The sequence below is a fragment of the Acomys minous genome, assembly GCF_964271855.1.
Source record: "Acomys minous genome assembly, chromosome: 15".
Taxonomy (NCBI): domain Eukaryota; kingdom Metazoa; phylum Chordata; class Mammalia; order Rodentia; family Muridae; genus Acomys; species Acomys minous.
In genome coordinates, this window is record NC_140497.1 from 52677132 (window position 1) to 52699780 (window position 22649).

The following is a 22649-nucleotide window of genomic DNA, read 5'->3' on the forward strand; positions in this document are numbered from 1 at the left end:
CCCCCATTTAATCCTCCCAAGGACCACAAATTATATGTATTTTTTATGATTTTTTCTTAATTATGCATGCATGTATGCACATATGTGCTGATGCCAACAGAGGCCAGAAGGCAGCATGGGATCCCAGAGCTGAAGCTATAGACAGTATGATCCACCCAAGATGGGTGATAGGAACTCATCCCAGGTCCTTCGCAAGAGCAGCACAAGCTCCTTACCACTGAGCCATCTTTCCAGTCCCAAAACAGATGTTTTGATCATAGTGTCACAGAGACGAGAGCTGAGATGTAAAGGGTGAAAGAACTGTGTACGGTCTTCCTAGTGACAGCACAAAGTGCAAGGCAGACATGGTCCCAGAACTAAGAGGGAAGTAGACATGGAGTTCCGTCCCTGACCAAGAACTTATTTGTCGTTAATAACCACTGGCAAAGGAAATTTTCACCAATGGAGTTTCACAGAGTAAATCAACACACTTGACAGTAGGCCCCATGCTTGGGAGTAGTTGGCCAATACAAAATGAACTCTGTAGGTCTTATTTGATTGGGTATTTCTTGTCTTACTGGGTTTGGGTTTGCCTGCTTTGAGTTGATTTGTTTCTTTGTTTGTTTAGAGGGGGAAGATCATTTGTTTTAATTTTTTTTGAGCGAAAGAGAATATGAACCTGGGTATATAGGGAGATGAGAAGTAGGAAGAAGGTAGGAAGAGTTAGTGGAGGGAAAAACATGATCAAAATATATCACAAAATGTTTTTTAATTTTAGCTTTTTAAATTTTATTATTATTATTTATTCCTGATTACAATCCCATCTTTCCCATCCTTCTGTTCTCACCGTCTCTCCCATTTCTGTTCTATCTCCCACCCCTAGACTTCTGACAGGTGGGGTCCTCCTTCCCAGCTGTCTGATCTCAGCCTGTCAGGTCTCATCTGGATAGTTTGCATCTCCTTCCTCTGTGTTCCCACAGAACCTCTCCCCTAAAGGGACAGTGGTCAAATCACAGACACCACAGTTCTTGTCAAAGACAGTCCCCACTCCCCCAACAACTGTGGAAAATGAGCTGTCCAATGGCTAGATCTGAACAGGGGACCTAGGTCCTCTGCTTGCAATATCTTTGGTTGATGAGTCAGTTTGTGTAGGGCCCCCTGGGTCCAGATCTGCGAGACTTGATAGTCTCCTTGTGGAGCTTCTGACAACTCTCCCCTGCCCATCTTTCCATACAATTCGCAGCTCTTCACCCAGATTCCATCTGCATGTCCCAGTATCTGTCCCACCCACTAGATGGAGTCTCTCAGAGGACATCTATGTTGGGTTAATATCCACTTATAAGTGAGTATATAGTATGCATGTCTTTTGGGGTCTAGGTTACATCACTCAGGATGATCTTTTCTAGTTCCATCCATGTGCCTACAAATTTCATGATTTCCTTGTTTTTGATCACTGAGTAGTATTCCATCGTGTAAATGTACTGCAGTTTCTTTATCCATTCTTCAGTTGAGAGACATCTAGGTTGTTTCCAGGTTCTGACTATTACACATAAAGGTGGTATGAACTTAGCTGACTAAATGTACTTGTTGTATGGTGGAGCATCTTTTGGGTATATACTCAGGAGTGGAATAGCTGGGTCTTGAGGTAGCCCTATTCCCAATTTTCTGAGAATGCACCAGATTGATTTTCAAAGTAGTGCACAAGTTTGCACTCCTACCAGCAATGGAGGAGTGTTCTCCTTTCTCCACATCCTCACCAGCATGTGCTGTCACTTGAGTTTTTGATCTTAGCAATTATGATGGGTGTAAGATGGAATCTCAGAGTTCTTTTGATTTGCGTCTCTCTGATGACTATGGACGTTAAACATTTCTTTAGGTGTTTCTCCACCATTCAATATTCCTCTGTTGAGAATGCTCTATTTAGTTCTGAGCCCCGTTTCTTAATTGAGTTACTTGGTTTGGTGGTGCTTAATTTCTTGAGTTCTTTATATATTTTGGCTATTAATCCTTTGTCAGATGTAGACTTGGTGAAGATCTTTTCCCAGTACATAGACTATTGTTTTGTTCTGATGACAGTGTCTTTTGCCTTACAGAAACTTCTCAGTTTCATGAGGTCCCATTTATTAATTATTGACCTTAGAGCCTGAGCTATTGGTGTTCTGTTCAGGAAGTTGTCTCCTGTGCCAATGAGTGCAAGACACTTCTCCACCTTTTCTTCTAAAAGATTTAGTATGTCTGGCTTTATGTTGAGGTCTTTAGTCTACTTGGACTTTAGTTTTGTGCAGGGTGATAAATATGGATCTATTTGCATTTTACTACATGAAGACATCCAGTTAGACCAGCACAAATTCCATTGTATGGGTTTGGCTTCTTTGTCAAAAATGAAGTGTCCATAGGTGTGTGGGTTTATTTCTGAGTCTTCTATTTGATTCCACTGATCAACCAGCCTATTTCTATGCCAACAAAATGCTGTTTTTATTACTGTTGCTCTATAGTACAGCTTGAGATCCGGGAGGGAGATTCCTCTGGAAGACCTTTTGTTGTACAGGATTGTTTTAGCTATTCTTGGTTTTTTGTTTTTCCATATGAAGTTGATAATTCATCTTTCAAGGTCCACAAAGAATTGTGTAGGAATAACAAAAATGTTAATAAAATAATAGGGAGATGTCCTGTTTATCTCAGTAGGTTAGGAAGTGTTCTCCCCAGGAACAAGAGTTGCAACTGGATGTGCATAGTGGGAATATGGCTGCCCTTGAGATATAGAGATGAGGACATTCTAGGCAATAGTACAATTAAAGGCACAGGAAATTAACAATGTAGAAATTGAAAATAGTTGTCACTACCAGAAAGGGTAGCAACAGCCAAGTGGTCCTTCTTCTGAAGTGGAAGAGTAAGATGTCTACCCTAGAAAAGTTGTGATATTACACTAATAATATAACTTTAATAATGTGAATGGTTTTACTAAAGAAGATCATAGGCAAGTTCATGAATAAAAGAATTGGGGTTGAGTTGGGATTAAGAGTCACTGGCTGTTCTGACAGAGGATCCAAGTTCAAGTCTTAGCACCCACATGGCAACTCATAACCATCTGTTACCTCCAAATCCAGAAGCTCCAATGCCCCTTATTACCCTCAAAGACCCTAGACACCCAACTGATACACAAACATACATGCAGGCAAACATACATACCCAACAAATAAAATTGAAAAGAAAGAATAACACTATCAGATTATGTACTAACTGTGATGAAAAATTTTATCAAGAAAGAAATAGGAAGATAAAGAAAGGTGTTAAGTATGAAATTAATATAATTTTATTTTCAAATGTTATTAATTATCCAGTAAATGATCCAGGCTCAGTATGCAAGGTGGGAAACAGGATGAACTCAAAGTAGGTGCTGAAAAGACAGAGAAGAAAGAACTGGACAGGGATCACACTAAACTCCTGTGAAGGCTGAAGACGAGGCCTGTAGTGGAATTGGCTCACCATGAGTCTCCATTTTATGACTTGAGTGGTGAGTTGAGAACTTCATTTATAAAGGGGGGGAAGATTCCTGCAGGTGAGCAAGCCTGAGTAAATAACTAAAAAGCCTGTTAGGAACTATAATTGGGAGCTGCCTTTTGTCAACCAGGTTTGAGAGGTATATCCAAGAAAGGAAGAGTCAGGATTTAGAAAGAAATGTGGGCAGTCTCAGAAGGCCTCCAGAAGTCTTAGACTTGTGGGAAACAATGATAAAGTAAGGAGAGAGAAAGCGAGCTACGAGAGGAATGAAATGGAAGCAATAGAGTCCAGGTGAAAGGGCAAATGTAGAAAAGGAACCAAGAAAACAATGAACAATAGCAACAAAAGAGGAAAGAATCAATGAGGAACAATACAAATGTGAAGACAAAGCTTAAAAGAAAAAAATGGCAGCCAGGCATGCTGAGACACATTGATAACTCCATCTCTTGGGGAGCTGAGACAGGAGGATGGTGACTTTGAGGTTTGTCTAGACTACCTACACAGGGGGACCATTTCTCCAAAAATAAACAAAAGTTGCTCAAGAGCCAACAGTGTCAGGTGGATGCAGATAAGACTTAGAATACAAACAGGTCTAAAGTGTGTTATTGTGACAGCACAGTTTCCACAGAGCAGGGTTTCCAGTTACTTCAGAAGATTGGAGAATCAATGGAAGATGAGAGATCAGCATTTGAGGACTGGTAGAATATGTCTCCCAAAATCTTGCCTAGGAAGCAGGTGTGAGCCAAGATCTTCATGTAGAGCACAAAACCAAGGGATGCGTGTTTCACTAAGATAAGCATCAAGGTGGTCTTAAAATTAGTAAGATGAACAGCTGACAAAAAATTATTATAAAGAATATGAGAAAAGTTCACAAAACCACACAGACAGTAACATATACACAATCCATTTCATTAACAACCTAAAAAGAAAAATATTAAATATTCTTTGTTGTATCCTTGCTTAAATTGTAAAATAAGCATTTAAATATATTAATATGGAAAATATGTGATATGACTTTCTTAGAATGAAGTGTGTGTGTGTGTCTCCAAACTCAAGAACATTTTTAATAAGTGTCAAGAAAAATAATCAGATTGGAAAGCATTAACTTAAATAGTATTTATGCACCAGTTACATGAATACATATATATTACATATATATATATATATATATATATATATATATATATATATATATATTTAAAGAGTGACATCTACCAAAAGTTACTATGACCAATAAGTGAACGTACTAAGTTTTCCAGATGCAAGTCCAGCATATAAAAATCAAATATGTTTCTATAAGACAGGAGGAAACCCTCAACACCCCTTCCCCAAATGGAGTCTAACCAGGGCTATATAATGAGATCCCATCTCAAGACCCTAAATAAATGTAAAATAACTAAAAGTGAAACATTGGCATTTTAAATAGCATTCCCAATGACCAAATACCTAGGGACAGATGTGACAAAAGAGGCCCAAGATGTATACATTGACATGGACAAAGCATTTCTAAGATACATGAAAGTTGTAAATAAGGAGAGAGACATACTTTGTTCCCGAGTTGGATGAATGCATGTGGTAAAGAGGACAAATCTGCCCATTAAGATGATCTACAAATTCAAGTCAGTAAGTACAGTAAAAATTCTATAAACGTTTTTAATACATTCCCAAGTTAATTCTGAAACTGATGTAAAAGTTAAGAAGCTAGAATAACCAAACATCTTGGCAAATAACACTTGACTTGTAGGCATTATAAGGCCTACAGGAACCAAGTCATGCAAAAGAGTTGCCACGACTAGTAAGCAAATCAGTGGCTCAGACTCAGGAATCAACACATAGACTTTCACATATGCCATCAACTGAGATAGGTCAAATGTTTTTTTTTTAAGCAGTTCAAACAAATGAAAGAAACTAGATTATGATCCACATCTCAGTTCACAAACAAAATATTAGCACAAAGTGTGTTCTGTGAATATAAAATCTAGAACTGTAACACGTCCACAAAAAAGCATGAGGGAAAACCTTCATGGCTTTAGATTAGGCTAATAATTTTTTAGCAAACAAGATCCACAAAACAGGAGCCTGAGTGGCGGCTTAGTGAGTAGGGTCACTTGTTCTGCAAGTATGGGGACCTGGGATTGAATCCCAAGCACCCACATAAAAAGCCAGCATAGCTGTGTGTGCCTGTAACTCCAGCATAGGAGGCAAACCAGATTGGTCCTGGGAGTTTGCTGGCCAGCCAGTCTTGGCAAAATGGTGAGTTCCTGATTTACTGAGTGACCCTGTCTCAAGGCAGTAAGGGACAACAAAAGAAGAAAATGACCAAAGTCCTGGCCTTGCATGCACATGTATGGGCAGTCATGGTCATGCATTGATGTGCATGCAAGAATCTGCCTCAAAATAAGATCATTGCTTACAGCATCCAACTGATATACTAAACTTGATGAAAATTAAAAATATACTCTCTTAAAAAGTTACTACAGCCAGGTGATAGCAGCAAACACTTTTAATCCCAGCACTCAGGAGGCAGAGGCAGACATGTCTATAGAGCTAGTTCCAGGACAGCCAGGTCTACACAGAGAAACCCTGACTTGAAGAAACAAAAAGTTACTACGAAGATGAAAATACAAGCCGCACATTGAGAAAAATGTTTCAAAATTATATGGCTCACAAAAACATTACATCCCTTCCATGAAGTGACCTGAATGTATGCAGCCTGATAAGTGAGTATTGGTGAGAAAACATAACAGACAGGTCACCAAAGACTCAATCACATAGAAGGATGTCATCATAATGAGTCACCCAGTGGGCAGATATTCAAACAACACTCCCCACTATATGTCTAGTAGAGCAGATGACACTGAAGGGACTGATCGTTCAGTTCCTGGGGAGAAACTGAGGCTGTAGGCTTTACAGGCTGCTAGTGAAATTTATTAAATGGGACAACCAGTTTAAAAAATGATTTGGCAATTTTTACAGGTACATTTTGCATATTAATCAAACCATTACACTCAAAGCCATTTATTCAACAGAAATAAAAAGCAACGCCTTGGTCATGAATACTCATAGAAGGCCAGCTCCAAGTGGGGGTGGGGGGATAGTAATGCTGAAGAGATAAATGAATAAAATGTTATGGCTCTCTCCTGAAATACTATGTAATACTATTCAGCAGTGGCTGAATAGATGATACAACATGAATAAAAATGCCTGAGTAATTCCATTGAATGAAAGAAGGCAGAAATGAGGGTGTTGGGCAACATCATTTGATTTCTATAACATGGCACATTTTGGGGGCTGAGCCTGGTGGCACATGCTTCAGAGGCAGGAGATTACTCTACTGCGAGGTACCATCTCCAAAATAAAGAAAACCATAGCATCATGAGAGGTTACAGGAAATCTTATGTTCACAGACATGTCCATGGGGTCAGTGTGCCCAGGGTAGATATGAGAAAAGTCCAATATGGAAATTAAAACATGATTATATTTTTTCTTCATTTTCTTTTTTTTTTTTTTTAAGATTTGATTTTTTTTTTAACTCAGTTGTGTGCTTCCCAGGCATAAAGTTTGTAGACAACAAATGTCACAATGTCAGAAGGTTAAACAAGCTTACAATGAGTGACCTATAGTCGAGCTTTAAAGATTGTGTTGATGGTTTCGCAAGTGTGTAAACAGGTCAATAATATAATCTTTTCTGCCTCAAATACATTCATTTCATTTGGAAATCACACCTTGAAAAAGCTATTGTCTAATCTAAGCAGGAAGCAGGTGTGGGTGGATCCCAGGATGCATTGCTTGCTTCTCCTCACTAAGAATAGAGAAGGTATCTCCAAAACCTTTCTGTACATAGTCCAGGTTGACCCCTGGATGTGCAAAGGCCCTGGAGCATCCCAAAACGGCTTGTCATCCCGACCATGCAGGCAGGTACGGAAGGAAGTGCGCCAACATGGAAAGAAACACTCCTGTTCAGCAACCCAATGGATGAATCCCCATTCCTGAGTTCTGCAGGAGTCAGGAGTGATGTGCATGAGGCACAGCACAGATAAGTCTCAAGCAAAGGACAGGGGTCTTTCACAAGGGGACTTGGGACCTGTGTGGGTCCTGTCCTTATCTTCTTTTTAATTTGTATTAAGTTATTTCATTTAGCATTCAAAATATTGAGTCTCTCTACGGCATTTCCATACACATATAGAATTGCACTTTGCATGTTGTCTCTTCACTATTTGTGTTCATCCCCCCCTCCTTGTCTTGCTGCTCTCCGTCCTCCCAACTGTGCTCCTGCTGGTCTTTTATCACATATCTATGAGTGTGTGTGCGCATTTAAAAGTAGACTCTGTATATGAAATAAAAACACATATTTGTCTGTCTTCTCGATCCTTTGTGTTATTGTCTCTTGTTCCCGGTTTCTCCTCCCTTGGCCACCTTTTCAACACCATCTCCCACAATCCTTTGCTGATCTGTTCTCCAGCTAATTCCTGAACAACTGTTCTCTGTGAGGGTTTATCATCCTTATAAACCCCTCGCTTCCCAGTGTGGATGTGCTCTCTCTCCCTCCTCCCATTCTCTGCCCTCTTCTTAGGTCAGATGGATGGTCTTTCTGCTTTCTGAGTCATCAGCAACTCCCCATGTGCCTCCCCTCCATCCTTCAAGTGCTAAGGAAACAAAAGAAAGAGATGCCAAAATACAAGCACACTTTAAACGGCTCCAATGTTTACCCTCCAGAATATGTGAATGCACATACAAACCAGAAGATTACAGATAAAATTATGGATAATTTTTATCTGTTTTACATCTCTATATTTTATAAGTTATCTCCAGTGAGTTGGCAGTTGATAAAATGATAACATTGGGAAATAAAATATAAGGACACAGAAGCAAATGTCCATGTTGAAGAAAAAGACAGGACCAGGAAAGACAAGTAAAAACAAGTGGGAAAGTATTGTTTGGTCAATAGTTGCAGGAAATTATTTGTTTGGACTGTGCAGGGACCTTCTGTCCTCACAAATAAGAAGAAAGGAAGTGAGAGGTCTCAAGGTGTTATAAATATGCACTCGGCCTGAAGACAGGAAGTGAGGGGAGTTTACCCATAAGAGTCTCCGCGTTCTCCAAAGCGGAAGTCATCTTTGACTGAACTACTGTCACATCAGAACCTGGTTCCTCTCGTATGGAGTACTGTAGGGGCCAGAAGCTGCTCCCTTCTGTCCCCATCATGCTTTCGATCACCCAGAAATCCCATGCTCTATGTGACTGGAGATGTGCTTGACTGTAGCATTGGCCACCATGACCCACGACGCCCCCACCCGTCCTCTCCTTCCTGCAAGGGCCTGAAGTTTATCTTCTCTTTCTGCGTAGCTGTTTTATTCAGGCAGGCCTGCATCTGTTTCTGTGCCTCTGAGCTCTGGGGTTTGTCACATTATAGATTTCACCTCACATTTGGTGAGTTCAGGGCCAGAAAATAAAACGTCATCTTGAAGCAGGGCTTTCCACCTTCTCCCAGCTGCACCTCGCCCTCCTCCACTCCTCCATCCTCTTCTCCGCAGAAGCAAGCGCAGCCATGCTATTTGCTTATGTCCATGTCCTTCACTCTATGGTTTTCTGGGTCAAGTAGTCATTGTGCAATTTCCTCTAAAGAAATTGCGCATGGGACTTCCAGGATGTCTGCCCGCTGCCCAGCCCACATCAGTCCTGACCCTCTGTATTCCTTGACACTGACGAGGCGGCAAGGACATCCATAACCACCTGCCCACTCTCCCCTCCTGCACATCCTCAGGCAAATCTCTGCTCCACACAATACCCCTTCCCACCGTAGCACAGCCAATCAGAAGGCAGGTATGATCCTCAATAGACAGGAGATGCTTAGACGGAACTGTTAAAGAGCGCCCATCCATTTTCAATGTTAGTAACTGAACTTTGCCTCTTCGGTGGTGTATTGTTGGTTTGGTTGGTTATGTTTTGATTTGTTTTGTTTTTAAGATTTTGTATGTGTTTGTGTACTTGCACACACGCGCACACATGTGCCATTGCACACGTATGGAGGTCAGAGGGGAACCCGCCAGACTCAGTTCTCTCCTCCTACCATGTGGCATTAGGGCACTGAACTCCAGTCATATAGATTGGCAGCAGCAGCCGGGGGGGGGGGGGGGGGGAGGGGAAGAAAGACTGAGGGAGGGGCTTATCCACTGAGCCAGCCCACTGGCTCTGATTGGTTGTTCTGTGAGCCGTGGTCTCACCCTGTAGCCCAGGCTGATCTAGAATTCACATAACAATAGAAGCTGACCTCAAATTTGAGGAAGTCCTCGTGCCTCAGTTTCCTGAGTGCTGAGATTAAACACATGGACCCTCATATGCAACTCTCTGTGGTCCGCTGCTTTTGTTTTTCTTTCTTTCAATTAGAAGCAATTATAAGAATAATGTCAGAACGTTTAGTAACTTTTTTCCACTTCAATGGGTGCTAGTGATGGCCAGGAGGTTCTTCAGGAGAGAAAACAGTTTGTTATCTAATAAATTCATTAATAAGTAGTAAGCCCCAATAATAATCAGGAATGAAGGATACAGAGAAGGAAGCAATGTCACCTAATTTTTATAAGATTTCTAATAGCAACGGACAGAATATAATGGGCTATTAAATAAGTACTTTAAAATAAGATTTCCTCAGGTAAGTATTTCTTCTCCTTTTTACCCTCATGCTAAGAATTAGACCCAAGGCCTATATACATGACAGGCCAATGCTCTGCCACTGAGCCATATCCCTAGCCCCCAAGGTCACTTCTTACCCTTAAACATTAGGCAGAAAAATGTGAAGGTTGCTCGGTCTCAGGAAAAGCCTCACAGAGCATGCAAGCCTAGGGGGCCATTACAGGAAACAGAGTCTCTAGGCTAGAGTTCCTTAAACCCAGAGAAATTACTCAGGTGTCCTTGCACCTGACGTAAATTCTGGGTCCTCTGGGGCTGACCTTATTCCAAACCCATTTCTCCCTGAAGAGTTTGGCCATGATAGAAGGGAACAAAGTCCCCCTTTGGATGATGGCAATGTTGGTACAAATGTGACTGTTTCCGCGTGTGAGTGAGCATTTCCTGTTTTCTCCCACTTCGTCACTCTTCTTGTTGCTACAACAACCATTTTCATCAAAATAAGCAGCTTAAGGGAAGGGTTTCTTTTGGTTCATACATTGAAGGTACAGAGGAGGTAACAGGGAAGGCATGGTGACAGGGGTCATGGGGTCGTCAGAAATAAAAAAGAATCCATTTTTAAGTTGCATTATTATTATTATTCTGTCTATATATGCATGTGTGTGTGTTTGTGTGTGTGTGTTCAGATTTGTGCACATGCACACACCATGAAGAGTTTGTAGAGGTTAAAGGGCAACTTTGTGGAGTTGGTACTCTCCTTCAACCTTTTACATGGGGCCAAGGATTGAACTCAGATGGTCAGGTTTGCTCAGCGAATGTGGCATTCTGCGCCACCTCAACACTTACTCCTTTCTCCTTTTTATTCAGTCTCAGACCTCAGCCTGTGAAACGATGCCAATCACATTCAGTGTGGCCATTTCCACCTCAGTTAACTCAGTCTAGCATGCCTGGTTAACTGCAGCATGCCCAGTGGTTTGTCTCTTCGGCGAGTCTATATTCTGTCAAAAAACAGTAGATGAGCCGTCACGCCCACTACCAAGTGAGCTGAGAGTCAGCCCTGAGACAGAACCCATTGCAGTCAGGGTGTAGTGTATGGGAGAAGAATACATTTTTTTAAATAGTCATGCATCATATTAAAATACATTTTAAGCTGATTTTAGCTGTTAGCGGAGACACTATTCATTTAAAAATGTTACCAGATCTGAACCCTGAATCAATAAATTATAGATTTAAAGTAAGCTTGCTTCCCTTTAAGATGCAAGACAACAGTTTCAGATTTATTTCAGGATCTTAGTTGGTAAAAAAAAAAAAAAGAAAGAAAAAAGTCTGCCCCCAAAATAAAAATAAAATAATAAAATTAAACAAAAATTCAATTGTAAATTCTATGCAATATTGAGATGTGGCCGTACCATTGAGTTGGGACAAGATGGGAAGGTAAGAATGTTTTTGGTCTATGAAAATAAGCAGAGACAAAAGGATTGTCTATAGAATTTAGCTTATTGTGGTGTCTGTAACTAGGGTCCCAAGGAGAAACGTTCCTCTCTCTTTGGTGCCACCTGAAGGAATATTCTAGAATGATATTTTCCAACATGCAGTGGGACTGAAAAAGCAATGCAAGCACTATAGCATCAAAGCCTATTATCTTTTGTTCATGTGCAATTACACAGTCTCTTAATATAATAAACACCCCAAATGTCACATCTGCCACCCTAACACCAAGAACATTCTTTTCTAACACCAAGAACATTGGCCCTGTGCATTGTGATACTGTCTTCATTAGGTCCTGAAGTAAAAACCCAAAAAAGTCTGTCACCCTAGTTTCATGTTCTAGGCCTTGGTTTCTTCTTCTAGAAAAATGAGAATTTACAAATGAACAATTTAGCCTAGCATGGCGACCCATGCCTGTAATCCCAGCACTCAGGGAGGCAGAGGTAGGAGGATCTCTACGAGTTTGAGGCCTGTCTGGCCTATAAAGCAAGTCCAGGACAGCCAAGGCCACATGAAGGAAACTATGTCTCAAAAACAAACAAACAAAAGTGAACAATTTAAAATATATATTTTTTTTTTTTTGGGACGGAAGGTAGGCAGGTCTCTGTTTGTCCCAGGCCAGCCTGGTCTACACAGTGAGTTCCAGGCCTATAGATAGATAGATAGATAGATAGATAGATAGATAGATAGACAGACAGACAGACAGACAGACAGACAGACAGACAGAGATAATGTCTTTCTCACCAGGCCTGGAGGTACACACCTGTAACCCCCGTACTTGGAAAGTAGAAGCAAGAAGGATTATATCAACTATGAGACCAGCTTGGTCACATTCAAAATTTCAGGCCGGACAAGGCAATATAGAAAGACAAGCAGAGTCTCTTCTAACATTCCTAGTCTCTGTGCGTCGGCTTGCTGAATGGAAACTCTCCTACATTCCAGAGTGTAACCACTGTGTGGTGACAGAGCAGCCTGGCTGGAGTAGACCCCACATGTGCTGTGGCGAGTCACTAAAGAGGAACAAAAGAGACACGCATGGCCGCAATCAGCACAAGAGATGCGCTTCCAGAGGGGCATGTGGTCAGTTGACACAGAGCTGGAACAATTCCAGAGGTCCTTAAGTTTGCAGGGAAGAGAGAGTGTGCCGTGCTGTGAATGAGAAAGCGCCTCCACAAACAGCGCAGTCAACACACCTGAAGCAGCAACGCTCACTTCTTTCCAGAGTTCATGGTTTGATATTTCTCCCCAGAACCTCTTGGAGAAAGCAGAATCACCAAGGTTTTTAAAGAAACTGCTTAATCTGGCAATTTGTTCTTTAACTAATTTGTGATTTTTAACATGATAATGGCAGCTCAGAGAGGTGAGTTTGGGGAGAATGTGAAAAAGGAGAAAGAAATAGAATCACTAATATAAAAATATTATTATGCATGCTATTATCTCTCTAAAATATTTCCCTAAACACTTCTTTTCTTTGGGAGGTAATTCTCAGCCCTTGCTCTATATGAGAGTCATTGGCAGTTTGCACTAATAATGCAGATTCCTAGGCTCCTAGACCAAGCCATGAATCCATAATGCAGGCTAGGAATTTGCCATTTTAACTGCTTACCCAACAGGTCTGTGCAGATATGTCTAAGTAGCATGTATTATTGTTACCTCAAAATAAACTAATGAAAAACACATTTTCCTTCTCTCTCTCTCTCTCTCTCTCTCTCTCTCTCTCTCTCTCTCTCTCTCTCTCTCTTTCTCTCTTTCTCTCTCTCTCCCCCCTTGTAAATAATCTTCATGGTAGCACTGTGCCCTCTAGTGGACAAATTTGCTGGGCCGTTTCCCCTCAAAAATACGTTATAAAACTCTTGGCAGAAAACAATGGAGAGATGAGCATAAGAAAATACATCTTGAAAATCAAGTCTCAGGCTCATGCACACTTATATAGGAAATTATATGTAAGGTAGGCTTACACAATGTACGCATATATCAGAGGGAAATTTTAGACAACGTTGACAACTCAGAACCGTCTCTTCTGTGCTCAGGTTGTGTCATCTGCAGATCCCGTCAATTGTGGATCTAAATTAATCAGACAAGAAAGGAGGCCTGTACTTTGATCACGTTCCCACATCTTTTCTTGCCTTTGCTTCCTGGACACTACAGGCTTGTATCCTTTCCTGTTACTAAGCCTCATTTTGGGATGAGTTATAGTATACAAAAAGACGTACATAGGTGATACACAACCACTCTGCCATTTTGTGCAACAGACTGAGGGCTGAACACTTCTGAACTCCTGACAAACTTTGCTTAATGCTGGAAGGCTCTTCGGTCACTTGAAGATTCACAAATTCAGCTGCGCACAGACACGGGGCAGGGTATGTACATGAGCGAAGTGTGACAAGTGTACATGAAAGAGAGGGTGGGGGCCCAGGCAAATCAAGTTTGCTACAAAGAAATAAATTCAAAGATTAATACAGTTGTTCAAAGCCAGCTATGGGCCTAATGGAATTTTGTTTCCCAAGCCAGCCGGGATTCCCTGGTTTACGTAGTGACTTACTGTGGTCTACGACAAAGAGGAGACAGCTGTGGATATAGCTCAGCATGCCCAGCACGTGTGAGGTGCTGACTTGAGCCTCAACATCACAAACAAAAGCACATGGGTGGTATTTCCTCGTTTTACCAAAGAGGCAACTGAGGTGTGAGAGAGTGGGTCGTTTGCCCCAGGTTAGATAAAGCTTTTTGTCAATGTGTGTTTCACCCCAGATTCTGGACACTGCATCATATTGGCCCAGTGGCTCTCCAAAGCGCACGTATGAATGTGGCTGCCCAGTGCTGGCTCACAACCGCAGGCGTCCAGGTCCTTGTCCTTTCTCTGCTCCCCTTTCTCACTCAATAGCCTCTGTGTTCCTTTGTTCTCAGACTCTGACATTCATTACCTTTGCTGACAGATGGTTTCTCATCCGTAAATTGGCACCATTGGAGTACACTGTGTGTCCAACAGCTCCACTGAGTTCTATTTCTTGATCCAGATCCTTCACACTGTAAACAAGTTCAACCATCCTATTTATTCAGCCCCAGTTAGTCACTCTTGCACCTCAGTCATTCTGCATCTTTAAAGCTGTGTTGCAGTGACACACACACACACACACACACAGACACACACACACAGACACACACAGACACACAGACACACACAGACACACACATACACACAGATACACACACACACAGACACACACACATACACACAGATACACACACACACAGACACACACATACACACAGACACACACACACACACAGACACACACACACACAGACACACACACAGACACAAACACACATATACACAGACACACAGACACACACACACACACAGACACACACACACACACAGACACACACACACAGACACACACACACACACAGACACACACACACACAGACACACACACACACACACACACACACAGACACACACACACACACAGACACACACACACACACACACACACACATACCCGGGAGGTTTGTGACAAGTTGCATTTGGCTGCTTTCACTTCCCTAGTTCTCTGTCCCAAGTGCAGAAGCATTGTTGGTGCTGACACGACATCAGCGCCATAACAGAAATGGTCATTAGTATTCTCTCTTGGGACTTCAAACATTTTAGAAAATTTGACATTGGGAGGCTGCTATAAAGATCCAACTTAGCCACATTTTGAGAAGAAGAACATTTTCTCATCCTTATCCACCTGAAGGAAGCTCCGTGAGCCATGCCATTGCTAAAGTTGTCGTCGGGATAGCTTCCCTGGGCCACTTCCACCACCGTGCTACCCAAGTTCTATACTTCACATGTGAGATAAAAAACCTTGCCACAGCATCACAGTGGTGCCTTGGGGTATGTGTTTGCATGTGGACTTGAACTCTGGGCCTCATACATGCTAGAGAAGCACTCTACCATTGAGCTTTATCTACAATCTTGGCATGTCTGAGTCCCTTAACCTTTCATTAAAAGAAAACATAAATAAGGAGATTCAGGTCAATCTGTAATGTATTGTAGTCACTCCTAACAGAAAAGGAACCTACTGTGTGCAAAGCAACATACCTCTTGCCTTTCTCATGTTTGTCCTTATAGTCAACAACAACAAAAAAATCCTATTAATTTGCTTTGAGGTTTGATATTCAGAAAAATCTTTTCTTCGTTGCAAAATAGATTGGGTGGATGACTTGATCCTGCCTGATCACATCTCATCTGCATCCCTCAGAAATGGTACCAACCTTCAGAGTTAATGCAGAAGGGAAGGGCAGTCTAAGTCCACTCGGACGTGAGGCTACAGATTCCACTGTGTGTATTTATGATAACTGATAGATGCTCACCAGATTCTTTTCAACTTACTGGCACTGTTCAGCACCTACTTTGTTACTTACCTCTGCCAAGTGAAGCCGGCTATTCTTGTCATCACTTCAGGCATGAAGGAATGAAAAGACAGAGAGCTAGAATAACTCAGGTGGGTCATACAGTCTATAGTGGCAGAGCTAGAATCTGGCCCCAGAAACTTCCATCTCAATAAGTATCCATTGGATCAGAGAACTGCACTATAGATCTACATGACAAAGACAGCAAGATGTGTGTGTGTGTGTGTGTGTGTGTGTGTGTGTGTGTGTGTGTGTTGTTTGCACAATACCTGTTACTCCAGAGTTCAAAAGGCAAAGGGAGACTCAGCTCAAAAAAAGAGCAACTTAAGGATATTGATTTGAGATTGTCGACCCTTCTTCTCCTTTATAATAAAGTTTACCAGTCATTCTTAGTAAGACAGTTAACTGTTTGCAGCATTATCTTTACCTCAACCAGATATCAACAACTACATCCTAAACTTACCCATGAGCAAACTCCTCAAATGGCAGTGCAATATTTCTATTTTCATTGGACACTTCACAGGCCCCTCTGGATATGTGGCCCATCTCTTCCTGTTTCCACTCAAAATGTCTTTGGATGTCCTTGCAATGCCATGGTACAAAATTGTTTCCTCTCATCCCTGTTATCAAGAGAATAAGAAGAACTGGACACACACACACTATCCCGTCACTATAGGCCATGTTCAGAGGTGCCAAACATTATCAGCGCTCACAGATAAAACATCCAAGTGTTTAGTTATCAGTGACAAAGCCGGGGAACCCACGTGGATACTTAAGTGTAGTTCCGTTAAAGGATTAGTTCACGCTGGGTATACTTTGTGACTTGTCTGGACAGTAACTACCTCTGTTACTCTGTGACCTTAGCCCGTCTCTGTCACAGGCTGGCTTTCCTGTTTCCAGGTGACCATCAAGCTATTAACAATTCCACCAAAGGTCTAGAACGGTTACCTTTCTCTTCTGCCGTTCTGAAATGACTGACTACAGGTATAGCTGTGAATTTTCATCTCAAGAGTTAGCCCTCAAAAAAAGTTCAGACTCTGAGTTTTGGGTCCCTCCCAAAGTTCTTGAAACTGGTAACTGACTCAATTCTCTTTTTAATAAGTGTTCCTGTCACTTCAATGTTAATTTGGAAAGTAAAACTAAAATGGAAATGAAACTGTTTTAGTGATTAATGAGCTGACTGCCATTTTATTTTAAACCAATTCACTGGCTTTGTGCTTTCCTTTCGCTTAAGCATGAGGTATTCCCATTACAGACGGACAGCTGGACTGCACTGCTGACTCGGTCACCTTCCTTTAACCACTGAACTAATGTGTGATAGGGAGTAACAAGTGCTGTTCCTATGATCCATCAAGGCTGCTCCACTGCTTTATAAGGAACCCACATTAGGTAGGAGGACCTCAAATTTCAGAGTGTCAGAGCAAGTGGAGGGCTTGCTAATACCCAGGTCACACCTGCATTTGATTTCAAGAACACACATGATCTAAGGGTAGACGTGTCCTGTGACCTCCACAGCCATCCTGTGGCAAGTGTGCACACTCCCGCCCGCCATCTTTCCCTCCCTTCATCACTCTCTCACTCACTCACTCACTCACTCAGGTCTCTCACTAAATACTTAAAAAACTCAGATGACAGGAACACTGCTGCCAAAATTTCCAGTTCAGTGGGTATGAGGGTGAGGTTCCAAACCCTGGATTACTGCCAGGCTCCCCAGCTCCCTGGCTGATGCTGGGGAAACACACTTCAGAACCACTGCTCTGCAATGGAGCCTCAAGAAACTGCTCCAGTGTGTCAGAGCACAGAACCGTTGAAAGGTGTCCATATGCTCACACATAACATACTGTGGTAAGGTATCTGCAGAATGCGATGCATTTTAGACCTGATGTACCTGATCAATCCCACTGTAATAATACAGAAAGATCCAGAAAATTTTAAAGAGTTAAAATGCAGCTTTGCGCTTATGCAAATGAAATGACAGCAGCAGTCTAAAGAGATGGCTAGAAACTCCTGGTCCTGGCTGTACAGAAGCACTGGGGGCTGGTGTCACCCAGGGGCATCATTTGAGCTATCTGACTATAAATTCCAGAAGTAATCTAGGTTATGTTAGAAACTGGAGAGATACAAAGAAGAATGGAGAAGGAGAGAAGGGAGGGAGGGAGGGAGGAGGGGAAGGAAAAGCGGTCATAGGACTGCTCAGTGCTTCCCTGTTTGGGAGTCTCAGCGAGATGGTAAAGGCCAACAGTGCTGAGAACAGCAAGTGCCAAAGAGCAGGTGGTGCAAAGCCTGAAAGCCAAGTCCAGGACCAGCTACGGAGGGGATGCTAATGCTTGGTGAAGCTGGTTTGGCCAACCTCAGCTGATGTGTTTTCAGGCTGTGATGGGGGGGAACTTGACTAAGGGCAGGCAGACAGAAAAGTGAGAGAGCTAAAGAGCTGCAAGAAAGAAGCCAGACGTGATGAGGGAAGCTTCTTGTGAGTCCAGCACTCCAAAGACTGAGGCAGGAGGGTTGTGAATTCAAGGCCAGCCTGGGATACGCGGCAATACTCTGTCTGAAATATCTAACCATGAGGCTGGGTGATCTGCAGGCCTAGCAGGTGCCGTGGTGTTGTTGGGGATGGAAGTGTGGGGATGCGACACTGATGGACAGTTGGACTCTGAGCAGTGAACATCGTCTGCAGGAGATGTCCCAATGTCATGTGGCATTTCTGGGAACATGAACACAAGTCGCCATGCATTGCTTTATGGAGTTGGGCAAGAGACACAAACGCAATGTGAATTTTCTCCATGTTTCGCTTTGTTTCCACCTAGCCTTAATGCATCAAGCTTGCTACTGACTCAGTTTCAACACTGCAAATATTAAATTACAGAACTTTCATAACTTGTTAAAAATGAGACTTGCACCCTTACCTCCTTCACTCATTTTCCACTAGGAAGCATGCAGACTTTGCTGAAAAGTTTTTGTTGTTGTTGTTGTTTTGTTTGTTTGTTTGTTTGTTTTGTTTTGTTTTGTTTTGTTTTGTTTTTTGTGAGCCTAGCCTTTTACGACTGAGCCATCTCTCCAGCCCTGTTGAAATGTTTTTTTTTTTTTACACTGACCCAAGCCGACATGACAGTTGATGAATGCTTGGACTTATGTATCACATGCAATAACTCCTTCAGCAGGCAGGGGGCACTGTGGCCCTGCATTTACACTGTGGTAAATTTCTTACTGGTTCTGGGAAGATTTGTAAAGTTTGTTACACTTTCTCCTTAAAACTTCACTTCTAATGTCATCATCAAGTGATAGCCTCAGAGCTCCTATTTTCTGGCATGGGAGTCTTTACAAATGATTTGGTTCTACCCTATCCACTCCTGCTATTTATTTTATTGTATTTTATTTTAGACTCATTGGTTTTAGACCATGAATTTCACTTCATAAAATTACTTTTTAGATATAAGTTCCAATTTTTGAAAAGACAGTGCTCGTTTGTATTTACATGTAGCTGTGAACAGAAAAGCCTTCCATCCCCTTGAGCAGGAGTTACCGGTGCCTGTGAAAAATTTGATGTAGGTGCCAAAAAATTGAGCCCTGGTCCTCTGCAAGGCCACTGAGCACTCCTTACCACCGGCTGCTTCTCCAGCCACAGAAGTCCCAATTCTTATGATTTTTTTTTTAAACCTAGTTTTCTGATTAAGAGTGGATTTGTGTGTGTGTGAGTGTGTGTGTGTGTGTGTGTGTGTGTGTGTGTGTGTGTGTGTGTTTACTAAAGCCAATCTCCCGCACTAGGATACAGAAGATCTCTGTACACAAATAACTGATTTTCTGAATGATCTTGAGTTCTGGGGGTGGTGATAATGGGGTAATTTGAGAAATGTTTATCAAATCAGAAAATGTTATCGGCACATGATAATGTTCTCCGATTTATATAAGCTATACCAATTAGCTTCACAGAAAAATCAAAGGGAGAACAAGATCTTAAACATCACTCTTTCTCGGAAATGATATATAGTTTTGCTCCAAGCCAGCGTTCGGATAGTCTCAATCTCACATTGATCAAGGCTCACTAGTGTGTGTGTGGTGCACAGTGTCCTCATCTGCAGCTCCTGATAATACCCCGGCCTCTGTTCCTGCAGATCTTATACATGCTGTGTGTCTTATACGTAAGATAATTTTATGAGACAAGCCAATAGCGCAGGAGCAGCAGGAACTGTTACTTGGGTCTCATATGGCCCTAGAAGGAAAGCGACTGGGGCAATGACGGCTTTGGGAGATGTGGCTCTCTCTTCTTGTGTAACAGGATGCTCCAAGGCTAGCTGCTGCTAAGCTGGCCTGAGGTCCCTCTGCTTCCTTGGGACTGCAGCATGGTTGTGGATATTCTTTCTGCTCATGAGGATTGTGACAAGCAGACAGCAAAGAGAGAGAAAAAAAAAAACTAAGGCAAGAATCAATGGGCAATTTCTGTATCCATGAGGCAAAATCCTGATGTCCCGGTAGCTAGCCACTGACAACGCTGGCGAAAGATGTCTGGGCAAAGCAAAGAAGGTCCTGTCTTGACCAAGAAGGTTGGGAAGGCAGCCTTCATCAGGGATCACGAACAGATCTGCTAGAGTAGCCTGTTAGTAGAAGCCCAAGTGAAGGCTGGCTGCTGGCCGTCAGCGTGGACCTCTGCCCCACATCCTGTATCTCTGCCTTTCAGCCTGTATCTCTGTCCCCCAGACCCCATCCCTGCCCTACCACAAACCGTTTTCTCCTGAGCATGGGACAAACAGGGACAAAGTAAACGCCAGCCATGTCTCCAGCTGGTGACAGACCCTGGACTTCATGCCACGTAACCTGGGTTTTAATTGAGTTGTACATGGAATCTTGCATGTCGCTGGGCCAGGGAAGGGAAGGAGTCTTCGGAAGGCCTGGCAGTTTTGCTCAAGCAAAGGCATAATAATACTATAAAGAGTCGGTGTTGCACACCGGCTCATAAAGCCCATCTCTTGGTTTTCCTGTGTAGACTCGAGAGGTAAAAATAAATATTCCTAGCATGAGAAAGTAACCCTGTGGCTGCAGTGATATTGGAAGTTGAGAATGTCATTTTTGAAGTACGATCAACAAGGCCTTGTATACACTGCATGGCAGAAGCCTGTGACCTTTCTTCCTTTGGTAAATGAGGGGCAGCCAGCAGCCTTGTGAAGAGTGAGACTCAGGGACATGTGATCTCGTTGGAGCATTAGCAGCAGAGTCAAGGACACTCTGAAGAGATCCTCAGCAGCTTCTCCTTTCATTTTTCTGATGTTAAAAGTTCTCTCTCTAGTATAGCTGTAAACAGAAAACGTTAACTCTCCTTTGGCTCTCAGCCCACCATTAAAATCCTTGTTCACTCATCCTGTGGAGCACGCTGCACTGTCTCATTATATGGCAATCCATGCCGTGAGAGCTGTGGGTCACTACTTATAACCTGGTACCACAATGAAGGACTGGGCTGAAGCCTGAGGAAAAAATGTTTTCTAAAAAGCCATAACATTGTATTGTTGTGTCTGTGCAAATGTGACAGCACCATATTCACACACCTGTGTGGTTGTGTGAAAGCCCAGGGTCAACATTTGGTGTTTTCCTCTACCACTCTCCACTGCATGGTTTATTTGTTGTTTGGTGACAGTGTCTCCCAGTGAACCTGAAACTTACCAGTTCCAGTGGTCTGCCTGGCCAGGGAGTGGCAGGGTCCTTCTGTCTCCAACTCCCAGCACAGGAATTACAGTCACATGCTACCATGCCTTACTTTTGCCAACCAACTTGTCACACCAGTCAACATCATATAGTGTTGTGAACCTACGTCGTTCCTATTTCAGAGTGAGATACCAACTGGCTTAATCCATTTGGAGACTAGGAAATTATTTCTTTCAAGTTAAATTATATTTAAAGGTAGTGATTTCATACCTCTCCGAATGCAGTCTTACTTGAATATAGCAGCATCGTGTAAATAAAATTGATAGCATGATGCTTACACCACAGATTCCTGTCTGCGACATAAAATGAGAGCAGAATGTTCTGGCTGTAAACTCGGTGGTGAGTGACTTGTTTCTGTCCGCAGTGGGAGAAGCTCCAGATGACCACAAGTGAAAGAAGAAAGATATTCTGCTCTGTCACCTTCCACGTCATCGCTGTCACCTGCGTGGTGTGGTCTCTGTATGTGTTGATAGATCGGACAGCAGAGGAGATCAAGCAAGGTAACAACAACGGTAAGGGCCTCCCCTGCATCTCCTGAGGGCACCCAAGGGTGCACAGGAGCTGCTTCCCAAGTTGAGGTTTCCATTAGGCTTCTGGGTGGGACACATGCCCCAGGGCCAGCACTTGCAGCTGGACCGTCTCCGGTTCTCCTCTTGATCAACTGTGTCTACAAAACATGGACCACTTAGGATCCCAAGTTAGGACTTGGGATGTGTCAGGTCCAGGTGAAAACATAGTCATGAGAGATGGATGGGTGGCATTCACCACCTCAGACTCCTAGAGGCTCACTGAGCACCAAACTCTGCCTGACACGAAAACACAAATTGTCAGAAAAGCATAGAGTTGCTGGGCTGTGGTGGTGCATGCCTTTAATCTCAGCACTTAGGAGGCAGAGGCAGGCAGTTCTCTGTGCTCAAAGTCAGCCTGGTCTACAGAGTGTGTTCCAGGATAGCCAAGACTAC

At 42.6% G+C, this 22649-nt stretch overlaps 1 protein-coding gene across 11 annotated transcripts in view; it reads left to right on the forward strand.

Annotated features, from left to right (window-relative positions):
- MARCHF1 (membrane associated ring-CH-type finger 1) overlaps positions 1-22649 on the forward strand; it is a 758727-nt gene that overhangs the window by 726892 nt on the left and 9186 nt on the right. For 9 of the 11 annotated variants that reach the window (XM_084758388.1, XM_084758391.1, XM_084758390.1 and 6 more), the window contains one exon: positions 22052-22199. In XM_084758388.1, coding sequence (XP_084614514.1) covers positions 22052-22199 — 148 coding nt within the window. The remainder of the gene's footprint in view (positions 1-22051; positions 22200-22649) is intronic. The other 2 variants (XM_084758386.1, XM_084758395.1) reach the window with 1 other exon arrangement.